We start from the raw sequence: 23,702 nt of genomic DNA, 5'->3' as shown, positions 1-23,702 counted from the left end.
TAAAAATCAAAAATAAATTTCTTGAACCCCAATTTCAGAATGAACACAAACTTGGCGGAGTTACCTGTACGAATATTTAAAATTTTATCAGAAGAACTTCAAAAAGATAACATTTGGATTAAAATTGTGGAATTCGATGAGGACCCGATTTATTATATGAAGTGAGTTTTAAATTAAATTTAAAAAAATAATTTTTCTAATAAATTATCTTTAGATCCACAGAAATTGAGAGTTTTTTGAAGAGAGAAAAATGCTGTGAACAAGTGCTCAGAAAATGGGGGAATCGCGGACAAACGGTAATTAAAGAAAGAAAATCGGAGAAGAAATTAAATACTTATTTCAGGTTGGAAGCTTACTAGCGAGATTGCAGTTTCTTTCAAGAACATATGAAGATGAATTCGATTCAATTCAATTTCATTTGCGACGAAAATTCAGTGAGTATTAAAAATAAATCCAAATAAAATTTAAAATAATTCTAATAAAATAATTAAATGTTATTTTGTCCGAGAGGAGTTCATGTCATGAGAAAGCTAGTCCATGTGTGATTTTCTAGGCCACCATTCAAGCGGAAATTTAAAAATATCCATTTTAAGAGCCTCTACGGTGGATACCTGATCCGGAACAACAAGTTACAAAAGAAATTGACGAAGGAAATATTAAATTGGAATGCAAAGCTCAAGGATTTCCATGTCCCGAGATAAAATGGTTTACAAAAGGCTCAAAAGAGCCGGTGCATATTGGAAGAGTTTACACAATTTTAAGGTTAAAAAAGAAGTTTATAATAAATAAGACTGAGATTTTTAGATGTAAATGCTCGAATGAACATCAATATAAATGTGTAGCGAAGAATGAGATTCGGGAAGGCTCACCATATTCGGAAATTTATCGAAAAGCTGGAAAACAATTTAGCTCAGTTATCGAATCAGAATATGTTGATGTAACATCTTGTATAAGAGACGACGAATGTTAGTTCACTTATTTCCAGAAAAGTATATTAACCTGAAATACTTACAGTATGTGAATCGTGTAAGAAATATGAAATGGGACGGTTGTCTCAAATTTTGGCAGAAGATCAAGAAAAGCCAGAGAACAAAGTTTCACCAGTTCGTCCAAATTTGGATATAACTCTTCGAGCAGCAGATAAAGTTGCACTTATTATGAGTAATTGTTCATATGTACATTTACCTGAATTGAGAACACCTCATTGTGATGCACAAACTTTGGCCGATGCACTACAGGTGACACTTTTTTGAATTTGGAGAAATATTTGAAATTCCATATCTGAATAAATACAATCATAATACTCCAAAATGACAGATTAATAGGGTATTTTAAAAATTTTCAGCCAAAGTTTTGGTAAAATGCCGAACTTACTAAACATTTTGGCTTGTGAAAACTGAATAATTTAAATGTTTTACTGGGAATAAAAAGTTTCAAAAATATTTAAAAGTATACAATTTGAGTACCACAAGCGTGATTTTTTAACAATTACCCCACTAGCACTACTCCTCCTTCAATAATTTTTTATTTCAGAAAATGAACTACAAAACAGTAACTCTCGCTGATCTGACACTTGATGAAATGAGATATTTTATTAGAGTTTATCAGAAATTGATTGGAAATGGAGTATACGGTAGGTATATTTGATTTTTAAAAATATAAAAAAGAACACTTAATTTAGCTGTATTCTATTTTGTTGGTCATGGATTTGAAGTGAATGGTCAATGTTATTTACTTGGTGTTGATGCTCCAGCAGATGCTCATCAACCACAACATTCAATGAGTATGGATTGGGTAAATACCTATAAAAACTATATTTAGAGAATCTAAATCCAATTCCAGCTTTTGTCAATTTTCCGTCATAAAACTCCTGATCTGAACTTGCTTCTTCTTGATGTCTGCAGAAAATTTGTTCCGTAAGTATTAAAACTGAATTCGCGTAACTCTGTCAAATTCGTTAAATTTAAAATAATTCGAAAAGATATTATGATCAGAACATTTTTATTTGAAAACCGGCAACAAATTTCTCAAATTCCACATTTGCCAAAAATTTGGCAGTATGCCAAAACTTTAGTATACGGTATTTAGAAAAATCGCCAGCTTGAACAGTTGAATATTTCCAGATATGATGCGATCAGTGCATTTGTGGAATATTCAGAACAATTCAAAAAATTCCATCGAGCCCATAGAAATATGGTTTATGGATACTCTACAAGCGGTGGAGTCGGAGCATATGAGGTTTCTTTTTCATTTGAAAAAAGTTTATAAAAATTGATTATTTTCAGGTTAAAGGAGAAGTGAATGGTGTCTTTATGAAATATTTGAAGAATCATGTTCAATTGGAAATATCTGTTATTGATATGTTGAATAAAGTACTATTAGGTAAGTATATGAACTTTTTCTCTGAGAACTATACACTATCCAAAGTTTCTACTCTGATTTATATTTTTTGCAGATATTGGGGATGATCAAAAAGTTTGTGATCTTCAAGTTCCCGAGATTCGAAGTACATTAACACATCCCAGAAGTCTGGCAGATCCATTAATATTCGATGGACATACTGCTTCATTTGATAATCATACTATACATTGGAGACTTATGCATGGTGAGATTTTTGATTTTTCTCTGGAACTTGTGTCTTCAAAATTGCATTAAATAGTATCTAGTTTTAGAAATTTTTGGAATTTTCAGAAGTTTCCAAAAATGTTGGTATTTTGAATTTTGAAATATTAAAATTTGGAACTTTAGAAAATTTCCAAAGTAGAAGGTTTCCTAGCATTCAAATTCCAGAGAAATGCTGATCAATATTCATAGGATTTTTTTTCAAAACTGACTATTCAATTCAAAATTGAACTGATAAAGTACTATTTTTCTTCAATTGTATAATATTTTCCAGAACTCCCAACGCCTGCAACAATTCGTTTTGAAACTCAACAATTAGTCGCTACGATTTGGTTTCAATTTTGTGGAAATTTCACAAACAAGGTTTCTAGAAAATGTCCTCAATTCTTTAAAGTATAAAATATTCAGGTTTACGTATTCGCATCAATATCAGACTTCCGTCCTTGCCAGGAAGACACCGATATGGGAGAAAATGAAGAATTAAGTGAAAATGCATTGAATCATCGAGCATTTGTTGAATTTCCTGAAGAGCTTCATTGTTCTGATGTTCGAGAATATAATGATGATGAAGAAGGTGTCTCAATGTTATGGATTCTATCAGGATTACAAAAAATCAAGAAAGAAGCCGGATTGACATGTGAAGTTCATTTAAGACACGTTGATGATCCAGAGAAGACGATTGAGATGAAGAATGTTGATATTGGTCATATTTTGATTACAAGAATCAAATGTCTACAGTAATGCATTGCCATGTGAACACCTACGGGTCCGAAAATCCATTATTAATTATTTTTGCCAATTGAAATGTAGTACTAATGAAACGAAATCTCATTTATTTTACAATGAATAAAATGCGTAAAGTAATGGTGTATGAATTAATATAAAACGAATAAACCGATGGAAGGAGAAAAAAATGAACGAATACGCCATCGTGAATGAATGAAACAGACAAAGCAATGGGAAAGAAACGACAAAAAGGATGAGAAAGAGATTTTCGCGTCAATATATAGAGAAAATGATTGGACGGTGTGGAGAGAAGAGATGCTTATTTAGAGATGGTATTGTGGGTGAAAAAGCTCGATTGTGTAACGCGGCGAATAGTACATGAATATCACCGATGCCTATTAAAACAAATGGAGATTTTATGAACCCTCCGGGGGCATAAAGGGGCGTGGCAGTAACAGTATTCTCTGCGCAACGCGTTTTTTGAGGTAGGGAAAATTACGGAAACGGATTTGGTTTTTGGAGATGCTACCGGAAAAACAAAACAAGCCAATGAAAACGGCAAATAATTGGACAGATTGGAAGATGATGAAAATACCAGACAACTCAACCTAATTGGGGATCAGGAGAGAAAGAGGAATCGGCTAGAACGACTACACACTTTGAAGAATTCAATAGAAAAAAAAAGAAAAACGAGATGTTTAGAATGTAAGAAAAAAATCATATTATGAGTCAAGGAAATTGAGGAGAAGAAACACATGAGGTGGGTTATTATGAATATGATTAAAAGAGAACGGGAAGTGATAATAACGCAGAATAGATAATGTAGAATAACGTTTGTGAGAAACGAGTCAAAGAAGTGGGTAGCACAAAATGGGTCAAATTTTTTTGTGTTTTGAAAATTGAAGTGATTGAAAGTTTGAAAAAGCTTGCACAAGTATGTAAAACTATCTACGACAACTACGACGATGCACAGCCAGATGAAGAGCATAAAACGGCACAGCCGTCTTGCAAAAAATAATGAAGCCAACTGAAGAATCGAACAAATCAACGAGCAGTAGAGGTTTGAGACTGTTGGATTGAAGTAAGAACATGTAGTTTGTATGCATTCGAGAGTCCAGCTGTCCAGTATGAAACAACTTGTTGATCCTGAAAATAAATAAATTTTTATAATTCAGCGGAAATTGAAAACGCACCTCAACGCCGCATCCGGTGATGTGTTCGAATACTTGGGGATGTGAAAGCTGTTTGGTCATTTGGTAGCAGATCTTTGCTTTGAGCATCCATCCTTCACGTGTCGTGCGAAGTGCAGTTTCGAGAATAGTATCCGTCACATCTGAGTCGAGAAGCAAATCACGGTAGCGGTTCACGATACGGGGAAGTGGTCCATTCGATCCGTCATTCTCCGGACGACGACGAACTTCAATGACGCAGTTCACAAGCGACATTTGTTCGATATCAACAATCGAAACATCCCGTGGTGAAACACGAAAAACCATTACATCCGAAACTTCGAGTGGAATGTCCATGTTGTGAGGGCCTCCAATGAGATTGAATCGAGAGCTGCAAAAAATTAATATGAACGTATGTATATAGTTTGATCATTTGTGTTTTGATCCGATATCCTAAGGAGCAAATGTCTAGTCAAACAATGAATACATCATCCTTTCCGCCCGATGAGTACTACACCTTTGTCTGGTCAAACATGCTCATAACTAAGATGACCAAAGAACAAAAGTTCACCTGTATTCGGGCAGGTACTGTTCCTTGTATGTTGCCAATTTAATGCATCCAATTGGGAGTAAATTCGAGATGGCAAGCAAGAATTGACGGCAATATTCTTTTTCGCGCGATTCGACGACAACCTGAAAGAAAAATATATAGAAGTTTTTAGCAAAATTTAAAATTTTTCAAATAGCAATAAATTTCTGCGAGCGACAAAAGCTTCAAATCTAAACAATTTCGGAAATATTAAGAAGACTGGAGCAAAACGAAATAAATAAATCTTCCATTTTTTTCTTTCTACTACCGCTGACTCTTTTTCTTCCCTTTTTGATGCAAGTCTGAGCAAAACATTTTTGGAAACGTTACAGAGGAATAGATTTATTATGCATCTTCTTCTTCTTCTTCTCTTCCCACTTTTCAATTTTTCTATTCTCCAAACAGACTTATCTTGGTCCCTGACATCTGGTGGTTTTCTATTATTATTGCTGGCATAATGTTTTTCGGAAGGAACTCAAATACTTGACATAAACAGGGAATTTGGAATGGTAAAAATGAGTGTAGTTATTTGTGGCGTCCGCCTCATTCCACATCCATTATCCCACCAATAATGACATCAAAATGCGCATACAGTACCTATGAATACGGTTGATTCTCACGATCCGATCACAAATCACCGCTCCGTAGCTCGCCAATTCACAATAATGTCTCGGCGCGGGGTTCGTCTAACATTTTTACGAGTCTCACTTCTTGCGCTTAGGTAATAAAACGGAGCTTTCTGTCAAAGAGAAACGAGAATGCAGCTTGTTATTTAATTGCTACGACAAGGCTAAGGCGCTTTTAGAGGGGCACTTTTAAAATAATGTCAGCAAGTCACGAAAATTCGATCTTGTCGACATTGCAATTCAACAAGATGAGCTAAATAGAAAAAATATTTGCTTTATCTGAAAATTTGTTTTTTATTTAGTTGGAAAAATTGAAAAAGTGCTCAAAAATGTTCCGAAGGTTGGAAATTGCCGGAAAAAAAATTAAAAAAGAAAATTTCAACTTTCAGACAATTTTTTAAGAACTTTTCAATTGTTTCAATTTAAATAAACATTATTTTTAGATAGATCAATTTTTTTCTCTCACTAAATTTTAATGGAAAAATATTGGGAGAACATGACTAGCTCAACTTTTAGAATTTCCGGGGCTTTTGTAATTAGAAAAAATCAAATGAACTCTAGTTTATTATTTTTCTCTACCATTTTGTATGCTTTTTGGACGAAATAACCGGGATACGGTATTGATACGATTTTTCGTGGGCAAGTGCGATTTGATAAGATGATCAGAAATGCGCGTTAACGATACGGTCATTATAAAATCATAAATATTAACGCTGCGGTGGAGATTTTTCTGATTATATTATATTTAATTGACGAACCTGTCCTCCAGTGACAATATGACGAATTAAAAGATCCAGATCACCAGGCTCGCTGCAAGTATTTAGTTGAGTTGCGATGATCTTGAGATTCGCCAACTGGGCCATTGAAACCTGAAATCCAAACTGTCTGAATTGATGGTACTGTTCTTATAAATTCTCGGTCATACTGTTTTTTACTCAATTCCACCCATAAAATTCACATGGCTGACTTCTCTTTTTGTCAAAGGCTTATCCTCCGTTTACATTCAATCTAGTATTTAATAAAAGTTGTTCGATCTCAATAGTCTACATACCTTGCCCTTTATGGTTTCATTCTCGCAGCCTTCAAAATCATCTGGCTCAGTTGCAAGCGCGGACTCATTTTTTTCATGAACACGCATCATAAAAGATGGAGGAATGTTCTGAATTTCAATGATCAGTGGCATCTCTTCACGCAGAATTTTTTCGTTTTGAATAGCCACAGATGATGATACAGAAGCAATACACATACTCTTCAGTTGATATTGTACCGGGATATTGAATCGGTCTACTGCGTGCAAGTTTTCTGGCGGTGAGAATTATTTAAATGCAAGAGAATTCGGAAAAAGAGCAAAGGAAATAAAGAATATACTAATCAAAATGGCAACAAATACAAAATGACTGATTGTATGTACTCTCTGAGGTGAGAGAAATAAACAAATTTAAAAGGGTGGCGTCAATCAGTCTACACTTTGTTTTATAATCAAAATATACTCATTCTATAAAATGTCGAATGAATTTACGATGGTTTTTATTAATAGATAATTATTATCGACTACATTAAATTTGAAATAAAAAACAACATTCACGGAGCAGGCCCAATGAGTCTCTTTCGGCCACACAAGCAGGCATCAACGCACCGCCACGGCCGACTGAGACTCGCTCGACCGGCCGATCGAAGTGAGAGGAGGACGTACCCGCCCCCTAATCGAGGCAACGACGAGACGGCGGAGAGCGAACGACGGATCGACGGCCGGCGGGCCGAGCGGGATGGGCGGAGTTAGGCTAGAGAACATGGAGACGAAGAGACGCAGACATGTCTCACAGAGCACGGCGATGAACAAAAAGAAGGGGAAATGAAGAGGTAGAGGCTTTTCAGACCATCTGGAAGGTTTTTCAAGTGCAAAGAGACATAGAGCTTATGCATGCGATAGAAATTAATTCATCCGATACGTCAAAAATGAGAATTTTGAGATATTAAAATTCATTCAGTCGTGAAAAATTATTGAACAAAAAATGTCTGTATCAGTCCTAGTCATCTGTGAAGGAGTTTCGAAATAATGCAGATGAGGGAGAGAGAGAGAGAGAGAACTGATAAAGAAAATGTGTGTAGCACTTTGAAGATAGTGGTCTCGAAACATTTGCTACGTATTTTTGTTGTGTTTCATCAAACGTTCTATTCGAAAATGCACAATTTCTCAATAATTTCTTTTCAATCTTTGATAAAAAATGATTCATTATTGGCGACAGATGTAAGAACACATCAACATGTGCACTGAAATATTATCTAAGGAGAGAAAAAGAAAATACATTGAATGAAGAAATAGAATGAAAAATAAAATGAGTGATTCACTACTTACTATCTTTCTTTTTCTCTGTGTTCATTCTTTTTTTGAATCAACACCTGCTACTGCAACTAGAGAGCAGTTAGTAGAGTATGTACCCCTCGAACACTTGTCATCAAAGACAGACGGAATAGAAAATGTCCGTTTGCTGTTCAACTCAACCATTCAGTCATATTGAAGCTAAATATAGACGACTTGAGAATCAAAAAATAACCAAAAAAGAGATTCAAAGTTCAGAGAACAATAAATTATGGATCAGATTTTTTGGGAACAATATTAAATAAAACGTGCAAAACGTCAATTTTTTCAAAGAGAGGACGAGGGCTAGAAGCGAAAAGGGGAAAAAAAAGGCGACGAGATGACTGCCTTTTTGAGGATTGAGTAAATAGTGAGTGAAGCGACATGTTTTTTGTGCGGTGGTCTCGCCTCTCAGCTTTAAACTGAGTTCCGCGCGCTAACAGTATGACCGAGCCGAATATTTGACTTACCAGGTGTTGGTTTGGATGCCTCAGTTCGAGTTCCACAATTTGGGATTCCTCCAGTTCCAAGAGCACCTGAAATTATTTAAAAAATTATTTCACAACATCATTATTATTTTCATTTTATTATGAGGACGTAGAAACATTTTCGATTTGGGAACCAATACCCAATTTAAAAGGCTCCGCCCCCTACAGTTGGGTCTCGTAGGGAAATAACAAAAAAAAAACTTGAAAATTGCTTTCAAATCGGCGAAATCTGCGATGATAATTGAACACGTTTGATTTTACAGCGTTGCCATCAAACACCTAACGAGACCCAACTGTAGGAGGCGGAGCCTTTTAAAATGTCCGCGAAGCGCGTTTTTTCCACATAATATATTCGTGCGGATAAGTACAGGGGATTTGCTACTTTTTCCCAAAACCCTCCGGATTACAGATGTCCTCTAGATCTTTCTTAGCTTGACGTTATACATGTTGGCGGCTAATCTTATCCAAATCAGACTTAGATTTGCCATCTTCAACTGACACATACAAACACACCACAATCTGAAATTTTTTTCGCTCTTCCCCGTTGACTACTCTGTTGAATTCTCTAGGGAACGTCCTTCTCAAATCATGACTTTTGGTGTTGGTGCGCTCCGCCGACACTGAGAAACGATGAGAAGAGGGAGGGGAAAAAGGGAAGAGCTTCGTACAAAACCATATAATACCACCCAAACAAAGACGGAGGAAAGGGTATTAGGAAGCAGTGAGAGAGAGAAAGAAGGCAAACGACCAACAATAAACTAAAAGATGGAGATGCCATAAAGCAATTATCAACTACTTTTCAGGGGAAGAAGGTCACAATTTGTCTCAGCCAACTTGATCAATGCTCTTCAAATATTTTTCTTCGTTCATTTTTATGAAGTTTTTCGTATTTAAATTGTTACCCTCTGTTGATTTTATCAAACATGTTCCTATTATAAATTGACTCTTTTTTAAACATAAATCTACCATTCTAAAAAAACATCTTGTAGCGAGTGAGCGAGCGTGTGTAATCGAATGTGTAGTCTAGCGTATGCCTAATTTAGAATAATTGAGCATAGAATCGACAATGAGTTGTGTGTATGTATGTGAGAAAGAGAAGAAAGAGAAAACGAAAAGATATTGAGAGATGTTGAGAAGTAGAGCCTTTGTCGCCTACTTCAAAATCATCAAAAGAAGACACGTTGCTCTTTTAAGTTCGAAGAGCAGCTTCCTTGAGCCAATGGGAAAACATTTTCAGGGTGGGCGAGGGGAGATCTTCGAAATGACTAAATTGATCCTTCAAACCGTTTTTCGATAGATCTTTTGGTATTTATTTGGCCGTCACCGCCGCCTCCTCCTTCCGCCTCGTCAAACTTTTCTCACCTCTCATCCACAAAACAGACAAATAATACTTGCCCTACTCTCTCTTTAGTTTTGTCTCTTTTCGTTCCCACTCAGTCTTATTCCTGTGAGCGATATATGTGTGGCGAGAAGACCTCTTCCGTCCTATTTGTGTGTGTATAAATTTTATGTGTTTCAAACAAATTCTCACTCACTACACACACACACGCCGCACACTCACACACACACCAACAAGAAGTGAAGATGTAAATGAGAGGGGTCATAGTTGCTGTAAGAAAAATCTAAATTTCCTTCTCTTTTCCATGTTTACTTTAAAGCCTGGAATTAACTATCTCAAAAATATCTATTTTCTGACTTTAGAAACTGAAAAGTCAAAAAAGTTCAATGAGCAACGACGTCTATTTTGTAGGCTCCACCACAATAATAACAATAATAATTGCCATTGTGCACCAGTAGCAGTCGCTGAGCAAAAGCTTGCTAGCCGCCAACATGTAGCATAACCAAACCAATTACCAGTATCCTTCCGCCGTGTCTCACTGAGTATGTCGCATACACACAACTTTTACCGATTCAAATGGATTCACTCACCATCATATCCTGTGTTGGTTTCCCTTCCATAACCTGATCGAGACATGCCAGAGTTGGAGAGCGAAGAGTCCACATCATATGCCTGAAAATTAAACCATATTAGTTGAATTTTAGGGGGTAAAAAACATTAATATGAAAATTGAGCGATGGACAAGAGAGTTGGGAGAGAAAGATTGTCAAAAAATAAGTGGACGCGAAAAATGTTAAATGCAAGAATGCATGCGCTTTTCAAGAGTACTGTAATTTGTCAGTTTTTGTGTTGATGTTTTAAAAAGATTTTCAGTCAATTTAAATGTTTAAAAAGGTGTTTTTATCAAAAAACAATGGTAAATCAATGAAAATTCTGCATCAACAAAAATTCAAACTACAGTACTCATTAAAGGCACACAATTTTTTGAAATTTGACAAAACTTGCCGTGTCGAGACCGGGTACAGTATCTTTGACGCAAATTAACATGATGAAACGAAAGTGAGCCCACTAGTTTAATTAAAAGGTAGAAAATTTATCAGTTATGAGCAGTTTACTTGTTCCACTTTTCTGTCGTAAACAAATTATGAATCAAGGACATTGGCACAAAAACCTTCTTCTAGAACCAAACAAACAAACAAACAAGTATGAAAACAAAAAAAGGTTACAGCTAACAAACATCTGCCAATGTCCGTATTGCATCATAAATTGCAACTTTCTTACAAGATTCCGTCTATTATTACCATACTCCCAGCCATTTGGCCAATCAACCAGAAACATAAATCCACGCGTTCTAATTATGCTAATTCAGTGGTAATTGGACTCTTTGCCACCATCAGCCGCCCTAGTGGTAGGGTAACAATGGGTCAAGAAGGTGACGATTCCTTTTCTCAGCAGGCAGCCTCTTTCTCTTGCCCTTCAAAATAAATACACATTTTTACTGTCCATAACAGCTGAACAAAAGATCACCTTCTCGGTATTGATTCGAATATAAAATATACTATAATAGGGGGAAACGTAGATTTAAAAAAAATTAGACTATTTGATTAAAATGATGCAATATTGTATATTCTAACAGTATAATTTAATTACATTAGGCATCTGAAGATATTCGTAATCTGAATTTGAAACACCAAACCAGAAAAATTCATTGAAAAAGTGCTCATTCTTCATTCCCCAACAAGAATTCCCGGCTTTTCAGCACCTTTTCACACTACATGAATTCATCGTCTTCGGATGTACACGCTTTTTGGGTAGATGAGTGGCAACAGAAGGAGAAGAAGCGAATCATCAGCCCAGGAAAAAGCGACAAAAGTACGAAATTAGACACACTTGTCTTTTTCCTCTTCCATCTTCGTCTTCTTCTTCTCTTGAGTAACTACCGACCGTGAATCGATGCGTGAAGATGTTCATTAACGATATGCGCACGCGACAAAGCGGAACAACAACATATCCAGGACAAAGGAAGGGAGCGAACATATTTATGTGGCGACAATCTTTTTTTTTTGAAAAAGAAAAAAAACAATACAAGTTGTTCTTTCAAATGAAAAATTAGCATTTGTATTGTGCAGATAAGTTGAGCCAATCTGTGTTTTTTTGTCGTCAATTATCCTGACTCAGATAAATCGAACCACGCAGGCGCCGCTCCAAACCACGCAGGTGACTGCCCACCACTCAGGCAACGCGTCAAGACCACGCAGGCAACCAAAAAGCACGCAGGTGACGCCTAGAAACCACGCAGGCGACTCAACGGTGGGCAGCTGTGGGCAGTGGCTGCAAAACCACGCAGGCGACGCCTACATACCACGCAGGCAGCCAACGTTCAGCCACGCGCGGGTTCCCTAGGCCAATGGCTGCGTACTCCTCTCGGACAACCTTTTCTTTTAATTTTTTTTCCCAATTTAATTGCTTTACCCGTCTTTTTTCTTGCGAAAAGCACTTTAATGTTTGTTTCCATGTCTTTATGAAACTAAATATATATTTTCAGCTAAATATGTCAACCCCAGCCCGTAAACCCAGAAAGGAAACCGAAAACTGTAAGTTGTGAAATCCCCGGATTTAGCTACAATAGTTTATTTTTCAGACAATTCCTCCAGAGCTCCTTCACATCTTCAGTGTCAGCTCGAAGTCTTTGAGTGCTGATTTTGGAGACGTTTTCTCCCGACAGGTGGATCAAAAATTGTAAGCACCGTATTTTCTATTTGTATTTCCAAAAATCAATAATTTTCAGTTTGAACGCAAAAACATGAGCAAGGAAAAGGAAACTTCATCACACTGATCACTGGGACGAAAACAACTGGCTAATAGACGTAAATTTTTTCAACCTTTTTTTGTTGTTATTTTTGAGATTTTCGTTGTTAGAATTTTGTACTTATTTTTCGATTTTTTTTCTGTCAGATTTTGTTAGGAATTTCATCACAATTAGTCAGATTTTCTGTAAATTTCGTGACTTTTTTGGTAATTTTTGTTTTTTTAGTTTATAAATAAACAATATTTTTGAGAAACAATCGTAATTTGCGTTTTATATGGTTAAACGGTAGGAAGGGGAAGGAGCGGGCTGCGAACTGCCATTGCTGCAAGACCACGCAGGCGTCGCCTCCAAACCACGCAGGCAACGCGTTGAAACCACGCAGGGACTGGCATTCTTGAGCGTGGTTTGTACGCGTTGCCTGCGTGGTTTGGAGCGGCGCCTGCGTGGTTCGATTTATCTGAGGAAAATAACGAGTCCAATCGTTCACAAACTTTTTGTAGGATGTGATATTACACTAAACTATAAAAATTCGTAGTTTATTCGTTTTGCACTTTTTATTACTGTATGGCTCAAAATTGTTAACCAATAAGCAAAGCAGATGACGAAAGGTCAAATTTCTACACGAAGTGATTTGCTACAGCCCACTGTCGGCTCGGACCTTGCCACACCTGGCCCTTGCGAGAGGGTGAGACTCAGCATGTATGCACTCAGATAAATATAATAGTTACTTGATCTGTTTCGTTGCTCATTTAACCTTTTGATTCTTGACCATCGGATTACATTTTCCAACTGTTAAGATCGGATATTCCGAGAATGCTCAGCGGTTTTATGAAAGACATTTCCTAAGGATGCTCATTAGGATACATCCATTTTTGCTCACCGAGTTCAATCTTCTCACATTTCGTGTGGCTAGTCGAAACCCAACAATATATCAATTATCGTTCTTCTACCTGCTGTGCAATGTGTCTTTTTTTTCTTGTTAAATAGATGAGGAACAAACTTAAAACACATTAAATGTGCTACATTTCGAATGATCTTGTACAGTATTGCTCCGAAATCTAAAGTATGAAAAAAAAATAGTTTCGGAGCAAACTCAGAAAAGGAATCTTATTTCCAGCAAATTTGGAAATTCCTGATCGGCTGAAGTTATCCGCTGATTCCTCACTATAATTTTTAAAAAAACCGGAAGGATGATGGTTTCAAAGAACATATGAGTAACGCGTATTGAATATGAAATTACTGTTTCCTCATACTCTGCGCAAAAGATCATAGACGAGGACTAACGCTTCTAATATTTGTACGACATTTTGCACACATACACACACACACACCGAGGTAGTATAACATAATAGAGCGCGAGAGGACACATATACAAATATTATTTTTCTACTGCCTGATTCGGTTGCCTCTTGATCTTTGATCATCTAGCTTCTCTAACCAAATGTATGCTTTCTGAAAATGGATAGCTTGAGACGGAAATAATCCAATGAGGAAATGAAAGAGTAGAGCATTTGAGCAAACGAATGATTTTCAGTTTCAATTTATCCAATAATGAGGATCTAGGATCCCACAAACATCAATACTTAAACTCGATCCCATTTGACAGTAGGAACATGTTTTTATAGTGCATTCAATGTAATTTAAACACTTGGTTCATAAATCGTCTAGCATCTTTTTTGCTCTTTATTACTACAATCTCTCATACGCTAGACGGATGCTCCGACCCATGATGATAACTCTTTCTTGTAACCGAATGACATCATTCCTAGAGGCATCTCCAACGGACAGGTGTGGTATTGTAGTCAAGTAATAGAGGGTAACATTCAGAAGAGATAGACACGGAGGACCGCAACCTGAACAGACGCGGCTCGAATATCCATTTAGGCCTTTTCCAAGTCACGGAGGCCGTTGTCAGCTGTTGTGTGTGAGTGTAAACGCAAGTTTATCATCAATTTCTTGAATCTGCCATCCGCGCACCCACTAGAAAAGAGGAAGATAGATGGCAACATTCGCAGCGGTTATTAGAGAAAGAGTAACATCACTTTTTTCCCGGGCTAATCAGAAAGGGAATGAGGTGGCAGCAGCCTTGGACCACTTATCTCGCACCTATCTGATAGACATCTATCCTTGGAGAATATTGTCTTCTGTCAGCAGTTTTATGTGTTCAAAAAATTTCAGACTGAGAGAGGGATCACATTTAAATACAAATAAAAGCGAATTATTCATAAATTATTAATATTGCTACTCTCAACTGGATTTAGTTTCGCAGACGGCGTTGACAATTCGAAGAATGACTTTCTCATGAATTATCCTGCTACAGACCAAACTAGACACACACAAATCCTTTTCGTTTCTCAAATCCGTACGTCCATTAGGCCGTCCATGTGCGTGTCCGTTGCTCATCAATGATCGGCGTAGAATAAGAATAAGGGAGAGAGAAGAGGGATATCCTGGTGTCACTAAATTATGAGCTATTTGCCTTTTATGTCACCTGTGAGCACAGCTGTTATCAGAATAGAGGACAGAGACATTTGAGACAAAAATTAGGCGAGAGAAATAGAGATAGCAGGAAATACTTTTGTCTCCTTGTGTCAAAAGGGGCCTAATGCGATTTTTTTGAACTATCTATCGTTAGCATTTATAATGACCACAAGACCATGTGTTCCCAGCATTATCTTCTGCGAGTAACATCTGCACGACGAAAATTCGACAACGCCATTGAACCCATAAAACCAGAAGGATATAGCAGACGGACTGCGAAGACAGATAGATCGATAAATGTGAGAAAAATAATGTAAATTAGCCACGGCGCACTGTTGACCAATCTAGGAACTGTCTTCAATTTCCTCTCTAATTTATGCCATAAATATTTTTGGAATAGTTTCGAAATTAAGAGTAGGAAAAAAACCAACTTCTGTGCAGCTCAGTGACTACGGGCCTTCATTAATTTTGCATGGAATGCTACAGCCAAGAAGGGAAGAGAGTCATTCACCCAAACTTCAATAGCTTTCCGGAGGGCAAAAAACGTTGGCTGGTACAAAGAAGAAACGAGGAAAAACGCACAATGGGGGTTTTAGAAACCTTTCAAATAGTCGAAATTGCATTCAATAACGTCTCATGGGAAACTGAATTCAGAAGAACACATTTTTGAAAACTAGATCTCAGAATATTATTCATGAATCTCCTCTCTTAACAAATACAAAAAAGATCATTCCATCCAATTATATTAACTGCAAATCTGGAAAAGACACCTAATCGAGCAAACAAATATTTTGGAACACCTGCTTTTGTTGTTCTTATTTGTTTGTAATCTACCCGACTATGTGTTATTATTCCTCGACGCGACGTTCACTTCATGTGTGGTCTTGTGAAACGAATATCATTACATCGGGGCGCCAGCAGGGAAAAGAAATAACGGGAAGAAAACAACATGAAGTACCATATAATCAAAATACCACACTTATCGATCCTCCGCACCAGACATACACAATTGACGCTCTGCCTTGTCAAATAAACATCAAGACGCACTATGATGAGGATAGAGTGAGAGCTAGACTTCTTCCGCGGCGTCCAATGATTGAACGATAAGGTTCAAAACAAAATGGAAATGTTGATACCTCCCGTAGAGCAGAAATCCGCACTCGTTCTTAAAAACCACCACCCTGACTCTTTTCCCTCGCTCTTCATGTTTGTTTGCTCAACTCGTGTCGAATTTCCCTCTCTCGTTGTGGTTTTTCGGAGGACCCAACAGAGACCTCGAAAAATATTGAACAAGAAATGACATTGACGAGGGACTTTATCGAAATAAGATCAACGCTAATATCCTGCACATAAATTGCCTACAAGGAGCAAAAGTAATCAATTAGTTTTAATTATACCGAAAAAACGAGTCAATTGTGTGTTCGAAATTAAAAAATTTACCTAATTTTTACTTTTATTCTTAACATCGCCTAACCCAGATTTCTATTCAGTCCATAGGCTGAGTTAATTGAGGTGAGCTTCAAAATGTAAGGTCATACAATTGAAATCACATTAAAACCAGACAACAACCTGCCAGTTTGTTATTTTCGCATGGAAACGTGCCATTGCGTCGTTTCCACTCTAATAATTACCTTTCCCATTTTGTCGACAAAGAGACCGGCCTAAACTCGCTTCTAGTCTCCTATTTCACAATACAATCTAGACAGTCGGAAAAAATGGTTTGATTACAGGAAGAAATACGACATGGTTGAGTGAGAACATTCTATACCGAAAAGTGATGGTTCTGTCAATCATGAAATAGTCAAAGTAAAGATGAAGGAAATGAGGAAATACAATTCGAAATTTAAGAAAGAGGGATCAACAGTCAAAAGATATTGAATTTCGTTGGAAGGCAACAAATGGCCAGCCGTTCTCTTACGAAATCAAAAAGAAAAGTGGTTCCAAATTATTTATTTATTTTTAAAACAACTCTTACCTGTGTAATTGCACCCAGATATCATTATTTGCTGTCACAACTGTCAGATTTCGATCCGTGTCGATGGCTATCTGAAATTTGAAAGTCTTGAGTAATGTGATTTTACACAACCGAAACTTTTTTAATGAAGGCGCCGTTCAAGACTACAGTAGCCCTCTCCTCGATATTTTACTTTTTCTGTCAAAATCTAAAGCATTAAAAATGAAAATTTTACATTAAAAAAATGAGGAAGAAACAAAACGTTGAAAGGATTACTGTAGTCTTTAAAACATTTTCAATCGTGTCGAGACCGGGTACCGTATACTTGTTTTATAAATCAAGCTTTTTTTTTGTAAATGGAGAATATTACAATTTGAATTGTTCTAAACTACGTTTAATTTGAGTTTATCCGAAAATAATTTATACTTTTCAATATTTTTCAACGGGTATGTATAACTATCGATCTTCTCAGGCCGTGGCCGATAATTTTAACTATGAAACTGCTTGGGCAGGGGACCTCCAGGCAATGCTTCTCCGTCTCTCACTCTCTTATCGGCATTCTCTATAGTGTGATAAATTTGAAGTTACATTCACCCAAAAAAAAAGTTTTGCAATATAACCTATTATCAATTTTCGACTTTGCAAGACTACATCATATGACTAGTAATTGGTATATATGTGCAAGTGTGTAATATTTTTCCCTATAATCAGTTCTCACACTACGTGATTTGGTATCTTATATTATTCGTTAAAATATTCATTGAATCTAGAATTTATCTAGTCAAACTAATTGCTCCTATTGATATTATATGTTCAAATATTGATGTTATTTAATTTTTCTTCTCGGTTCTACTACCATTTCTGAATCTTACTATCTCTCAACCCTCAATTTCCATTTTTGCTCCTCTGTTTTTTTCTGAAGACTGTCAACAAAAAATGCATGCGCGAGTCATTCATCATCATTTCTCTGCGTACTCTCACTTTTTTCAATCGATATTTTTTGCTTGATAATTTTCAAATGACAACTACCGTTTGCTTACCTTTCTTCTATACCAACTTGGCATTTTTCCAACCAATTTTTGAAATTCTGGTTTGTGTATATCATCTTCCGATAACTTCTCGCCAGTATCAATTTCTCTGCTGAATACGTCTTGAGCCAATTTCTAAAAATTGAATTATTATTTTTAAAGAATATGTTTTAATTGTTACTTAAGGTGGAGTGCCTTCAACGGGGAAATTGTTTGAAACCGCATTTATGATTCTAATGTGCAAATATCATGGTAAAACTTCTAAAACAATTTTTATTTACTCAAAAAAATGGCGAAAACACGGTTTTTACTTATCATAATTTTTTGAAAGCAACCAAAAAAAGTTTTAAAGAGTTTTATATTTCAACTGCGTTCCAATTGTTTTTTTTAAACGTTCTAGGGGTTTCAGCAATGCTAGAAATTTAAAAAATCCAGTTCCATGAGAACTTTGTAATTTACCAAAACTTTGACAGAAATTATTGTTCGAAGTTTTTTATATGATATTCGGATTTTTCGGCTATTAAAAGTGTCGACGGTACTCCACCTTTAATATTTTGAAATTGATTTACCTGAAGATCGTTTTTTATTCCACCCAGCGTTGTTTTGAAATATTCAAAATTATTTGTTAAAAATGTAAGATCATTGCTAACGACAATCAACGAAAACAATCGGTAGAATCCTCGCGCTTTCGCATCTGCTAATCTGAAATTTTTTTAAAGAAATGAATTTGATATGCTTTTTAATTACCGAAATATATAAGCAAAACAAAATCCATTGTCGGTATCTCCAAATATCACATAACCGTCCGCTTCTTCTGCTGCTCTGAAATCAATATTTTCAAAATAAATTTCAGAAATCTTCAAAACTAACGGTTGCTCAAAAGCTCCATCTTCAATAGGTTCTTGAAGTACTGTGGACGATGGCGGAATCCTTGTTCCTGAAAAATCTTCAGCACAGTGAGTTAAATTCTTTTAATTTAAAGGTGAAGTAGCGTCTTTTGTGGAATTTTTGCATTAAATTATAGAGAACAGTCTCAATTTACAGAATATAAATGTAAAAAATTTAAATACTAATTTAAAAATTGCATTATTGAATTCCCGAGCAAATGAGCGACCATTTTTTTGTCTTTTTTAATTTTTTTCTCCATTTTTCTCTATTTTATAATTTTTAGGATTTTTGAGACTTCAAAATTTTTCTTCGCAAATTAAAAAAAAATCATTAAAAAGTTGGAAAAAAAAACTTGTAAGGCTGTTTTTACAGTTAAATTCGGTATATTGACTGTTTTGTGTCATTCAGGACAAAAACCAACATACACTACTCCACTTTTAAATGTTTTAAAATAGAAATAAAATTAACCATGTAACGGTTCCTCGTGTATCACATATGGATGAATCTTTCTGGGTGTTGTAGACCTTGATAACGGTGGAGGCGGAGGTTGTACGGGATTTTTCTTTGAAGCAGCCGACACTTCACAGCTTAGAGACCGTAAGCACGCATTTTTCACCCGTTCGTATACTCGATCTTGAAGTGCTACCTGAAAATTAAGAATATTTACAAAAACCGAATTGACATCCCGTCGGCGTAGTAGATTTTTCACTTTTCCGATATTTTGAGAAAAATTGATTTTTAGAAAATAGTTTGAAATTTTAGCCATTTTTTTAAATGTTTCTTCATCAACTTTATTTTTCATCGTTAGCAAAAATTGTTTTAAAACTTTTTTAATTGTACTTTAAAACAAGGCGAAAAATTCTGGTAACCTGTCCCTAGCTTGAAAGCTTTTCGAAATTTTACAGTTTTTTCTTTAAAAAAAAACATTGAAATCAAAGTATTAAAGTTTTCAAAAACGTTTCAAGCTTCTATTAATTTCTTACAAAAAGTTCTCCATTTTTTTTTGTTTTTTCGTGTTTTTGGCAAAAATTGCTTCTTAGTCATAAATTATTAAATTTTACAGTTTTTTTTTTTCAAAAAATTACAATTGAAATTATATCTAGAGAGCAGTTTTGCTCAAAATAACGTTTTGAGCTTGAAAAAAAACATTTCGGTTTTTGGAAATTTTAAAGTGTTTTTCGTGTTTTTTTGGGAAACTTTTTTCGTCTTCCTTTCCAAAATTTTTTTTTGTTGTTTTTTGTTGTGTTTTGAAAAAAATTACCTCTGAAGAGATGTAGCTCGTTTTTGTTTGATGATCATTTGACAGAAGGCAAGGTCCATTTCGAAATGAGGAGCATGCCGAGCATCTAATATAAATTAATTAAAATATTAAAAAAAAAAAACATTAATTTTTCAATTACCTGTCCTCCGTATCAATTGTAAACTTTGTACAATTCCCATAATGGGGATAAGATGTGCCATCTTCTGTGTTAGTTTTTTCCTTTACAACACATTCACCATCGAACTGAAATTTTAAAATGAAAATTATTAATTAAATTGGTATTATTATCGAACCTTTATTAAAGGAACTATTATTCCTGGAGGTGAGCTACTTGTAGATGGTCCTAATGATGTTGAAGCTGTACATGAAGCGCCTGAAATTTATTTAAATAAAAATTAGTTCTTACACATAGATTTAATTTTTTAACTCAATATATTTTCGTGAAAAAAAGTTAATTTTATCAAATTCTAGATTCCTGTTTTTTTCCAAATCGTGTCTTGCACACTTTTTTAAAACACGAATAACCGGAAATCTTATTTAGAAGAGTTATAAACTGAAATTCAGCCTAAGTCTTCAATATAATACATTTGTATATTTCTTTCCAATTATGTTTCCTGAGTTTTTAGTAAACTAAAAAAAAATTTTAATGGCAAGTTGCAGTGTGTTGTTAAAATATCTTTGCATATTTTCTTTCTCAGCTGTTCCATTTATTATGAAATATATGAAAACAGTCCATCATTATATTCTCTTCGTCTCCAGAGACATTCTGCTTGTTTAGCAGTAAGAAAAAATAGATTACGAGAACACGAGAGACCGTAGACAACGAGAGACCGTTGGCTGCACATCTTTTTTTTCGTCCGGTGGTTATCTCTGCCAAAATGAGACCTTTTCATGTTCAGTATACATTTTTCTCGGCTCCATAAAATCATATTCAATGAACTATGGATACTATTGATTAGTTTTAAATTTCGTCGTGGTCTATGGGTTATTAGAGGAGGTATGTTTCTGTCCCAAATTTTATTACTCCCCATAACTATTAGATTTTTGGTTTTTTTTGCCGATTTCTGTCTCAAATTAAAAAAAACATCGGCGACAAATTATATATTTTCGAGAAATGTAGACCTTTTTTAAAAAAATTTTTAATTATTCGTTGCGAATTCTTGACTAAATGGGCATAAAGCAAACATTCTGAATTTTAATTCTCTAGAAGATCTCCGTTTTTTGGCGAGCTTTTACGGAAAATTTAAAAATTGTTTAGAGGGTTTTTCAGTGAATTATTTGACAAAAAATTTCAGAGCCAATCAAATTTGGCAAGATTTTTGCATGATTTTCATTTATTTTTAGAGTTTTCTTTTGGCAAAAATGGGGTTTTTGAGCAAAAAAATTTTAAATTATCATTTTTTGGTCCAAAATTGAAACAACCGTTTTAAGTGTTTTTAGACCAATTTTTTCTGCGACTTTTATGGCGCATTACGAGATGCTATTTTTGTTCTTTTTTTTAACAGTATCTACTACCTTACTCTATTCACAATCTCATTTTGAATTTAGTGTATTTAAAACATAATTGAAATTTGAAAATTATTTCCTTCTCACCTTTATCATCAACGTCTCGCATTGGCTGACAAGTCATAACAACTCTTGGTCCGTGGTTTTCACAAAAGTGACAAAGTGCTATTACTGCTTGCATTTGAATTCTGTAAAAACATGAATTTGATTTTTTTTAAAATTTATTTTAAACAAAATAAAAACAACATTTCGCAAATTTTTAACTGATCTAGTTTGAAAAAGTCTAAAATGACTTTTTTCGTGTAAAAATAAATTTAGTCTATAATTTTTCCCTAAAACTGAACCCGAAGTGGAGAATTTTCTTTTTTTTCGATTTTTTTCCGAATAAAAATGAGCGAAAAAAAATCTGTTAGCCTGACGCTAACCTAAAAATCATAAATTTGTTTAATTACTTTTTTTTCAAAAATTACACTAGGACTGCAACAAGCTTTTTAAACTTGCAAAATTTAAATTTTTTTCGTGTTCATTTTTGGGAAAAAACGAAGGTATTTTTGAAATTTAATAAGCTGAAAATCAGCTAGATTTTGCGAAAAGTTATTTCGTCACAACAGATTTAATTATTTCAACAACTTACTTTATCTATATGTTGAAAGACGATGGTATTGTAACAAATGAAGAGACGCAGTCGAATAGAGATTCTCACCAGGAATTGGTGGATGAATATCTGCAAATTTAATATATTTAGTACTAAAAAAATTACTACACATTTTTAGAAGTGGCACCAAGAGAGTAAAAAATGTAAGAGATTGAAGAAAAATGTAAGACGCAGAATGTGATGCAGGCTTGTGAATAGTTGAAATGCATGTGAAGAGTGAAGAGAGTTAGAGAGTAACACGACACAAAACAATTCAGGCGCCAGTCACATGATATGACGCAGTATAACACGAATCACAGACAGGTGAATTTTTTAACGTTTGGAGCACTTTTTACTTCGAAAAAAACTGTTGACTATATCAAAATATAAAATTTTTGAATTTTGGCGATTAAAATTGAAATATCTTGGAGTTTCGCCAACTTCATTTTGAGAAACAAGAAAAATCTTCAAAAAAAGAAAATATTCAGAATGTTGGGTATCAACGTGTATTGACCCACGACGTGGCTAAGAAGATCATGCAAAAATTCCCTCAGAAATTGTGGATGTTTCCGATGGCAACTGAAACTAGAGCTCATGGCGACAAGAAAAAATGTGTGCCACTTTAAAATGTGAATTATGAGTCAGTCTTGAGTGAATAGTAGGTGTTTTAACATCTCTTGTACCCCCTTACCTCGTATTTTTCCTTCGACTGACTCATTTTTGAAAAAAAAAACGAATAATAAAATACGGCGGTTTGAAAGCGTGGGTGGGCGCCGTGAAATCATGCATGGGAGGCAAATACCGTTAAGATGACCATTTTCTCCATGGGAGACCGTACCATTTGATTGCTAAACACGTTGAAAAAATGATACGAACGTTTCGATAAAAGAAAATTTACCAAGAACAATAATCAAAATGGTCTAAAATAAATATTGTTATTAAATTTTCAGACTGACGTTCTCAAAATTCCAAACTTTCACACGGTCAATGGATAGTCAAATAAAGTGTGAAGGAATCGTAAAAGTATCATGATGACATGTCGACTACGCGGGAGAAAAAGGATAGTGTGCGTACAGGAAGTCACAAGTAGTGCGGTGATAATAATCACAACAAAATGAAACATGCGGCTTTTTTTCAACACAAATACCAATCATTCGATGGAAATAATTATTACATGGACCACCTCGTTGTTCAATTCGTTCAATTGATGAAATATAAAGTTT

General features: G+C 35.2%; 2 protein-coding genes, 1 long non-coding RNA gene, 1 other non-coding gene and 1 pseudogene across 11 annotated transcripts, besides 1 other annotated feature; 3 read left to right on the top strand and 2 right to left on the bottom strand.

Annotated features, from left to right (window-relative positions):
- The first annotated feature begins 38 nt into the window (after positions 1-38).
- On the top strand, positions 39-3,484 carry malt-1 (Mucosa-associated lymphoid tissue lymphoma translocation protein 1). Its single transcript, NM_063023.9, has 14 exons — positions 39-161; positions 215-296; positions 344-434; positions 594-762; positions 805-965; positions 1,015-1,238; positions 1,534-1,633; positions 1,682-1,794; positions 1,843-1,916; positions 2,124-2,238; positions 2,286-2,382; positions 2,456-2,605; positions 2,897-2,985; positions 3,031-3,484. Exons 1-14 carry the CDS (start codon positions 40-42, stop codon positions 3,361-3,363), a joined length of 1,920 nt encoding a protein of 639 aa, NP_495424.2. The 5' UTR covers position 39; the 3' UTR covers positions 3,364-3,484.
- On the bottom strand, positions 3,439-22,576 carry flcn-1 (the record flags this gene model as incomplete). 7 transcript variants are annotated; one of them, NM_001330952.3, is made up of 17 exons in its annotated part: positions 3,439-4,494; positions 4,542-4,908; positions 5,089-5,210; positions 6,491-6,613; positions 8,562-8,627; positions 10,509-10,590; positions 17,184-17,254; positions 18,203-18,325; positions 18,760-18,892; positions 18,938-19,012; positions 19,061-19,127; positions 19,547-19,724; positions 20,340-20,424; positions 20,479-20,582; positions 20,633-20,712; positions 21,933-22,033; positions 22,480-22,576. In NM_001330952.3, the coding sequence occupies 16 exons, from the start codon at positions 22,024-22,026 to the stop codon at positions 4,393-4,395; spliced, it is 1,872 nt and encodes a 623-aa protein (NP_001317868.1). The 7 variants fall into 7 exon arrangements, with proteins under 7 accessions (NP_001317868.1, NP_001293480.1, NP_001263661.1 ...); NM_001306551.4 differs by having other exon boundaries at positions 19,061-19,136; positions 22,480-22,569; NM_001276732.2 differs by having other exon boundaries at positions 6,491-6,601; positions 19,061-19,136; positions 22,480-22,569.
- On the bottom strand, positions 7,318-7,454 carry mir-8192. The gene has a single exon (NR_051302.2): positions 7,321-7,398. It is a non-coding gene; the product is annotated as a pre-microRNA mir-8192 (primary transcript).
- Positions 7,318-7,454, bottom strand: a primary transcript.
- On the top strand, positions 12,470-12,754 carry F22D3.5 (annotated as a pseudogene). Its single transcript has 3 exons — positions 12,470-12,512; positions 12,560-12,657; positions 12,707-12,754. Coding segments are annotated over exons 1-3 (189 nt in total).
- Positions 22,577-23,513: 937 nt separating the features above from the next.
- Positions 23,514-23,702, top strand: linc-35. The gene has a single exon (NR_101705.1). It is a non-coding gene; the product is annotated as a long non-coding RNA linc-35 (long non-coding RNA).

This window comes from Caenorhabditis elegans, chromosome II (assembly GCF_000002985.6).
Source record: "Caenorhabditis elegans chromosome II".
NCBI lineage: Eukaryota > Metazoa > Nematoda > Chromadorea > Rhabditida > Rhabditidae > Caenorhabditis > Caenorhabditis elegans.
This window is presented reverse-complemented; position numbering and strand designations above follow the sequence as displayed.

Bases quoted from the DNA above. Each gene is read 5' to 3' on its own strand.
- malt-1 (NM_063023.9), top strand. From the start codon at position 40: ATGAACACAAACTTGGCGGAGTTACCTGTACGAATATTTAAAATTTTA. The intron at 763-804 runs GTTAAAAAAGAA...TGAGATTTTTAG, and splicing joins AGAGTTTACACAATTTTAAG to ATGTAAATGCTCGAATGAAC. The intron at 1,795-1,842 runs GTAAATACCTAT...ATCCAATTCCAG, and splicing joins ATTCAATGAGTATGGATTGG to CTTTTGTCAATTTTCCGTCA.